Below are 8714 nucleotides of genomic sequence, written 5' to 3' on the forward strand. Positions count from 1 at the left end.
TTTATCAGTAAGTCAGTCCCCCTGAGGAGATGYTCATAAAAACCTCGAGCCACTATATCATCTCCCAGCTGCACATCACGACCTACCAATGTGCTGACTGCCTTCCAGGGGGCCTGGGCCAYGTGCAGCTCATCCAGAACAGCCGAGAACACAGCGCGATCCTCTGCCCGGTCAATCTGCAAAGGATTCGTGCCAAGGATCTTCACTCCACTCCGGTACAGTGGCACAGCCAAGTTATTGGGAATCTGCCCACCTACAGAAATAATGCAACCAYGGCACCCCTGTCGGCAGAGAGAAAGTAGCACAGTCACATTCAGTCTTACTAAACATTAAGAGCTGTTATAAGATACAACATTTAGATTACACTATTTCTCAGCAAAGGCAGATCATACATGTGCTGACCCAGAGGTACCCAGGCAGTAAAGCATGATACAGAGTGTATCCTCCCTAAAAAAAAACCCAGAATCCTGCTTGATGTTTCTCAGCACACAGCAGTAACTTGAAGTTTAATTCCCTCAGAAGCTGCWGGAGCCTGCACTGTTCGCATGCCTTTGGATGTTAAGCCAAGAGTTTATAACTTCTCTTAGAACCACAGACCGTTAAGGTTGTTTTCAGTTCTTGTTTAACTGCTTCTACTTTCCCAGTGAGGATAAGCCCCAAGGCTGCCAGGCACTCCCTAGCTTTGCAGCTACGCCAACAAAACGTAACACTCCTTTCCTTGGGGTCAGCTGTCCCCCAGGCTCTCCACGTGCAGACATGGGGACCGTTCCTTCAGCCGAGCCTGCTCCCACTCCCAAGCTGTGACCTCCGGACACAACAGCACAAACAAACAAGGTGTTCTAGGCCCTTTCTCCCTTGGCCCAGCTCTTCAGAGAAAACAGCCTCTCCTCCCTCACTCCTCTTCAGGGAACGCCTGAGTAGGCCCTCATGCAAACTTTTTATTTTATTATTATTATTATTAATACAGAGTTGCAAGGCAGTAACCTCCAGCAGAAGGGCAATGGAAAACAACTGGAAGCAGTCCTTTCTTTTCTGCCAGCACAGTTATTTGCTAAGCAAATAACTTTCCCCAACCCCAGAAGCCAACCTTTAAGGAGCACTCATTGCTGACCCTGTGCTGGCTCATACAAACCAAAGCAGAGTRTAGCTTAACAGTGGCCGATCTGTCTGAGAGCCTGAGAGAGTGAATTATTCTGGACACGTTTAACCCTTTATTTTCATTGCTCTTCATTACTCTTGACTAGCTCTTTTTGGTAGTCACATTCACATTCAGCCAGAAACAAGCTCCTTTCTATGYAGGTGATTTGCAAGTGCCTCAATTTCTGAAGCAGATGAGGCAGATCAGGTCATGCAGCATCCTTCAGCCACAACGGCATATTTTGTGTTTCTGACTGCGTGACCAGAACATTTTAAGTGAGAAAATAATAAGTGGCATAAAACAAACAGACAGGTGAGCTTGCTTGCAATATACATCCTTTCTCAGGTGCAAATATGGGCATTTTCTACATAGATCATCTCTACRGCTTTCAAGTTCAAGACATCTGGCATGAAATTTTTCAGTGGTAAGAATAATAGGCCTTAGAGTACCTGCAACAATGATGACAATTTGAATTACATTTAGATCATGTAATAATTCAGGGTAATTAAATAACAGTCACTGTACTTCCAATCTAAAGCTCATGAAACTTTGCTCAAAGAAGAATTAGGCCTACAGCACTGCTGTACTGAAGGGCTCTTTTGAACCAAGAGATGTGTTTTACACAGTTTTGACCACCTCTAGCAAATGAGAAGCATAAATCAAACACTCAGTGCACAGGGYGATCCACAGCTTGGCTCTATTTTTTAGAGTATCAATGTTCTTTTAATTAAGWAGTATGTTTTTTTCCTGCAGAAGGTTAACACCACTGGCCTTCCTGGAAAWGCAACTTCTTAACGAGGGATTTAAAGGGATTTAGAGTGGAGGCTTGTAAGCTGCGAGCAGGATGGACTAGAACTGACTCAGAAAAAAAACAGATGATAAACGCTAATACAAACCCGGCTTAACTTAATTAACATGGTTAATTTCCTACCATAATAAAGATCCACTAARAAAAGCCTGGCCTGTAAGTAGTGCCTATTATTGCAAGGGTGACGAGATTACTCATTTGCCTGAAGTGCTAATATATAGCGCTGGAAATCACGTGTCTTGCTTTTCCCCAAGCGCTTGTTTACGGGCTGACACGCAGCTGCTGGCCGACAGGAACCGCCTGTGAGCGCCTGGACCGGGAGCAAAGCACGCCTCGGTCGTCGCGCGCACAGCGAGGACAGGGCTGTTATGAGCCCGATTAGGCCTGCCCCAYGGCATCAGAGCTGGCTTCATCCACCCGAAACAAATTTTAACCTCTGGCTTTCCAGCCTTCTGTTTCTTCTCTCTTCCTTCAAAACAATTCCAGTCACTGAGCCTGTAAAATCAAAATACTGCCTACACTGAAGTTGGGATAGCCTAAGGGACTCCAATTCCAAGAAGGTAGAGGGGATGACTTACGCAAACAGAGAGCAAAGGCTCAGGTATTCATTTTTACTCAGAAACAGCCATAAACCGAGACTCAGCATTCAGCCTGAATTCCTACAGCTCTGTTKTATCTCCCAAATAACACTCTCACCTAAGGACCACCACTGCCCTCCTAGGAGCAGGACTGCACCACTGAGCAGTGTGGGCAGACAGATACGGACTCTACTACATAACACTTTGTCATCAACCATATTTTAACTATAAAGAAAACAAGTATCTTTGCCAGCATATTGTTTTTAAATATACACTGTACATAATCCAGTGAAAGAAGTCTAAAGAGAATTATTTTCCACTTTGTAATAAAAATCACTCTTTTATTACTACCTTGCCTTTTATGCCATCAGTAATAGAGTTGGTTTTTCTTTTTCCTCAAGTTTGAAAACAAATTAGACCATTAAAATCATACCTAAGAACCTCTTTTAGTTTTATGAATCTTTTCAGAAACTGAAAAAGATCAGAAGAGACCCTCAAGCAGATAGATATTAAAATAAAAAGGGAACATCTCCTCTGGAAACAAAAAGCAAGTAAGTCTGAGGGAAGGAATCTTTTTTGTCCCCTTAGACTGCCACCTAACTGTGCACATTCACAGTAAATTAAACTTCCCTCCAAAGGCCAGTTCTGTTCTGCAGAGCTGTCAACATTGACTGGAGAGGGAGAGGTAAAGGGACATGATGGAGAGGAAGAGGAGGGACAGCTGATTATGTCACCAGGATAGGATCATGCCATGGTGTGAGCAACACTAGTGGGCAAGTTCCAGTTCCCGCAGTTTCACTGGTAAACTTAATATAGCCTAATTTGTCTGATCAGAAGAAGGGGACAAGTCAGTGCACTTGTTTAGCTAAGTTCAGTAGCTGCCTGTGGTTTGATGCTTACCCTAACAAGGTTTAGGGAGCTGATGTACAAACTATCCCTACTGATGCAAAGGGCTTTGCCCGTGTTTTGCCCATGGTTTTACCTATGCTTTGTCACTGCTCCAGCGCTTTCCAAAGGATTTGCCCCACTGACACTGTTCATTACAACTTGGAAGTCTAATAAGCAAGAAAGTTTAAAAGGGCTGAAACAATGACACTATTCACATGCTTTAAGGTAAGCTGGGAGAGGAGATATTTGCAGGATCAGTGAGAGATCCCTGAATCAGAAGTTCAGTTTTTAGCTTGGTTGTCTCCTTAGAAACCGACTTCCAACCGCTTGACTTCTGCATTTTCTTGAGGAAGGAGTCTGCAGGACATCATCATTTGGCTTGCTCATTTTTAAAGAAACAGCATAGAGCAAATGATCAATTTTGGACCATATTCTGCTGGAGATCCGGGGTCTGTCCCCAGGGCTGCCAGTGGCCTTTTGCGTGACTCTGCAGTCTCTCCATGCCTCAGAGACTCAAATTTCCTCACTTGCAAATTCAGTATAATGACACCATTCCCTGTTGTCATTCTCTAAGAGAAGTGCTCCAAAACAGCTGAGCACACATCCTTCTTCTTGAGATGTACTGCATAGCACAACTTTGGCTGTTTCAACTCAGAGCCTAATGAATTTATCATCATCAGAGCAAACATCAAATCGGTAGCTTTTGCCCCTGAAACAGCATACCAAAACCTTCTGCAAACTCCCTGCATCTCCTTTCTCCCTGTTTTTCACTCCCACCAGCAGACTAAAAGCACACCCAGAAGCATTATCATGCTTCAGATGATGAGCATGGCTGGCTGAGCCAGCGTAATAACCAGAGCACTCTTCCCCTCCAGCTCTGGGTACCAGAGAAGGCTGCTATTAGACCTTGAAGTCTGCAACATCTCCCAGCACAAGCAAGGCCAGAGTATGGACTGAAAAACATGACGTCCAACTCACTAAGCATCACTATCACAAGCAGCACAACCTAGGCTTCAATATGTACGCATTATTCTTCTCACGTATTTTTCTTGCCYGACTTGCTAATTATGAGCACTCTGTTTTTAAAATGAGTAGTTGTTCCCTCCTCACCTATCTCTACCTTGTCTTTGATCCTGCAGTAATTAGATGCTGTGTTTCATCAGTGTTGTTTCTCTGACAAAATCTCACATCAATTTCCTCCACGCCCCAAGTTCAGAAGTTCAGTTTTAAGTAAACAAGAGTTCAATGTTACAGATCTGAACCTCATGGAAAATCCTAAAGCATCTGAAAATCAGCCTTTAAGACTCCTGTAAGCTGCCAGTCTTTTGGCCTGTCCTAAACCTATGATTTCCACTAAGAGTCCGTTTTCATGAAAATTTAATGATGCAAAAAAGATGAAAAAAATGGGAAAGCATGAAGACKCAATCTGAAAGTGATCCCAAAACAGCAAGTGATTTTCTAGAACAAAGTTTAGAGAACAGGACTCCAGTTCTGAGTGGCTTTTTGTGTGGTTCCAAATCTAGGAATGATCAAAATCTGGCCAAGTTATAAAACCATTTTAGAAACTTGCTCACATTCACAAAGGAGCYCATCTCCTGAAAGTGTCATGTACTGAAAGAAGAGTCAAGAAAAATCAAAAGCTTAACATGACCTGGGTTCTGCAAAGTTGCTTCAGCAAGTTATATAGCCAACTCCCACTGAATTTCAATGGAGATGAAGTACTCCCGAGTATCTTTGAGAGTCTCAGCCACCGCACCCAAGAAGAGTGTGTTACCAGATAGAAACCAACTTCTCCTATACCAGGACAAGTTGTTTCCATCATAAATCTTCTCATCATCAAATCTRCCCGGGATTCCTCTCCATATCCTAGTATGAGAAGCTTGGAGCTCTTGAAAATCCCTGACAGACACATGTAATATCTGGACCAGGAATTGGAACATCTTGTGTTTTGATGGTGATTCCAGTGGCCCATTCCCAGCCTGCCTGTTTGCATGCTGGACAATATGCAACGCATCCCCACTGCACTGTAAGGCCCAAGACAGCAAGCTCTTAAGTGCTAGTTAGTGTTATGTACCTAAGTTGTTCTACTTGCTTCAGGGGAAGCACTTGTGCTAAAGTCAAGGATATGCTCAAGTGCTGAWGCTCAGGACCACAAGGGCAGAACAATTTGTGCGATAAATGACTGTGCAGCAAATTAAATCTGCTTGTAAATATTGCACAATATGCCATCTTGCAAAATAATTTAATATTTATTTGGCATTCATTATTGAGCAGTCTGCTAGGAACATCAACGATGTGTAAAATGCAACATTGGGATCCAAACCAAACAGCTTTAGTTAGAAAGCTCTTCCCCCGCGCCCCCAGATGCTCTGCCAAAGCAAGCTGGCGACACGAATTTTGAAAAGTTTGGTCTGCTTCATGGCTTTTTGTTGCTGCTACTGCTTGTCTTTACCTCAYGTTGGTAGATGTCCAAGATCCTTTCCAATGACAGCTCTTCGAAGTACAGTCTGTCACACTCATCAAAATCCGTGCTCACTGTCTCCGGGTTGCAATTCACCATGACCGTCTTGTTGCCAAGCTGACGTAGCGTGCGGATACTGGAGACAGCACACCAATCAAACTCCACACTGCTGCCTGCCAGGAGACAGAAAAGCAGGCAAAGATAGGAAGGATGGGAGGAAGAAAACACAAATAAATGTTCTTAGCAGAAAGAAAACAGTATTGGTTCCTATCTAATTGTCCTCCCATCTCCCTCTTGCTGCCCATCCAGCTCCTACTGCCTGCTAACCAATGTGGCTACATCTCAAGGGAGGAGGCAAAGAGGGACTCACTTTGGAGTCCAGAAGGTCCCTGGTCGATGACAGCTGGGGAATCAGGACTTGGGGGCACACTGCTGGCCACATAGTCTTGTAACCAAATCATTAGGCTAACAGTTAGTAATCCTATGAATTTCTATGCTCAAACATCTATGAGGGCTACCCTCAACAGAGAATGATGTGTACTTAAATTTACAGAACATCATTAAATGGTTATGCTTACAAAATCTTGGCCTCATCATGACGCACTCATTACACAACAGATAATTACTAATATCAGTATTTTCACATATAATCGTGTCATAAGATAGGTTGGAAATTCAGACTGTGCTGAACTGCCATCTCCACAACAGCTAGCACTGAGCAGAAGGCTCTCACAGGTCACTCACCAACAGGCGCACAGTTTATTTCCCTAMGTCTAAAAAGAATGAACCTCATCATTTACCTAGGCCACAGCTAAAACCCCACAAAAAAGCAGGAAACCACATTTGAAACTGAATAGTTCCCAGAAGGGTCAACAGATGTTCATTCAGCCTTCTTCTTACTTCACTTCCAGTATTCAGGCTCTTATACACATATAAAACCTCCAGTTTGGGACATGAAGGTCATTCAGTGTCCCCATCTGACTGCTTCGGATGCTACCCAGGGAACAGCAGAACACAGTATATTTCAGCCATCAGTAATGGTTGGGTCCAAACAGTGCGAAAGGAAAAGACAGTAAACAGCTAGAAATACCAGTAATGACTGATGTGATATAACCAGACACTTCTCCTGCAAAGATAATTACTACATCAATACACACGTGTTTTTGAACTCACTTTCAGGTTTTGATCATGTTGGATTTTTGTCCACAGCAGGCATCGCACAGAGCGTTCTGCTTGTCCATACAGGCGGTGCAATAGTTTATTTATACACCTTTGCCTTTCGGGACTGACTTTCATTGAAAGAAAACCTGATCAGGGTGTCCCTGTCCCAGCACAGGATATCGCCTCATGGCGGGACGGAAGAGCAGCATTGCCTTGAACGTTTGACCAGCAGCCCCAAGGCTGCACTCCGCAATTCAGGTTCTTGAAGAGTCAGAGGTCAAAGGGGTCTCTGAARATCAAGAGTCACTAACCGTCCAAATTCATATAATGTTTCTACTTGTTGTCTTARTTATCAAGAAGTAATAGGAAAATAAATCAGTTCAATTTGGGTAATTTTCTTTCTATATACAAACTATAGCATGACCTGTGAAATGACCTCACATTTCCTCAGAAAAAGTTTGTTGTTGTGCAAAAATGCCAATATTATCGACGTTTTCCTGTAATACATTTTCAAATATTTTTGAACAAAATTCTTCATTTCCATTTTTTAAGTTAGAATTCAGTTTTCAAAAAAGCAAAGAAGCTTGGTTAAAAATGGTAACTTCATATTTTAACTTCCATCCAAATCATCTACCTATTTCCGACCTGCCCCCGTTTTGTAAATGTAAATCCACAGGGAACACTAAGTCGATCCCATTGCATTAAGATTATGGTTCTGAAAGCATAGGCAAAAAGCATGCTGCATACTTGCTTTCCAAGAATAACATAAGAAAAAAAAAATCAACAAACATCTTTTAGATGGTAGTAACTGTTTTCTCTATTAGCAGGCTTTATTTAACTACAATCTTCTCTGAAGATTCATTTAATTACTATCTTCTCTTCTCTGAAGATTGTCAAGATCTAATCAAAATTATAGAACAGGCAAGACCAAGATCAGACACATATGCTTAATCCATAGTATCAGTAGTTTCAGGTGAACAGTGCAAAATGTTTTCATCTGAATTCAATCAAATTATTAAATATCATTGCCATCCTTTCCATGTTCAGTTTCTGCAACTGTCCTATACAGTACATTGACTAGCAGAGGTTTTCACAGAAAATAGCATAATCTTGGAGCGTTCCTCCTGATTTCACTCATCTCAATATTCATATTGGAAACAGAGTTCAAAAAGACATGTCCTACAATCAGCAACAGAAGTGTATCATGTGACCTATCTGTCCAASCAAAACAAATTAATGCAATTTAAATTTCAGCTATCAAAAACTATCACCACTGCTTGTGAGATGCAGAGCAAAAGTATTTCTGAATAACAAACAGTTTTTTTCTTCTTAATAATTGCAAGCTTATTTGGGAAGGATTCATGAAAAGAAAAAGTCATCATACAAAGAATTCAGCACAATCTGTCTGCCCAGTCTTCATAACCATGAGAACACTGCATAATCATTAAAGTGAGCTGAAATAACAGCACACAGAGAAATGTTTATACAGAAGTAGCTGAAGATATACAAATAKTAGCATAAACGTATATGCTTACAGTAATAAAACAGATAGCATTTAACAACATAGTCACGAGCTTGCAGTAAACACATTTGACTGAAGATAGTTGTGGCAACAACAAACTTCCATAACAAGGTATCAGATTCTAGTGGCCTTAACACTTGCAAAAAATAAGACCTAAA

General features: G+C 42.0%; 1 protein-coding gene across 2 annotated transcripts in view; it reads right to left on the reverse strand.

Annotated features, from left to right (window-relative positions):
* The window catches only part of CPS1 (carbamoyl-phosphate synthase 1), a 94675-nt gene that overhangs the window by 23850 nt on the left and 62111 nt on the right, over positions 1-8714 (reverse strand). For both annotated transcript variants that reach the window (XM_085299303.1, XM_085299302.1), the window contains exons 25-26: positions 5865-6046; positions 87-281 (exon numbers count right to left, since the gene is read on the reverse strand). In XM_085299303.1, coding sequence (XP_085155429.1) covers positions 87-281; positions 5865-6046 — 377 coding nt within the window. The remainder of the gene's footprint in view (positions 1-86; positions 282-5864; positions 6047-8714) is intronic.

The sequence above is a fragment of the Rhea americana genome, unplaced genomic scaffold, assembly GCF_003343005.1.
Source record: "Rhea americana isolate MKP2758 unplaced genomic scaffold, rheAme1 scaffold_15, whole genome shotgun sequence".
Taxonomy (NCBI): Eukaryota; Metazoa; Chordata; class Aves; order Rheiformes; family Rheidae; genus Rhea; species Rhea americana.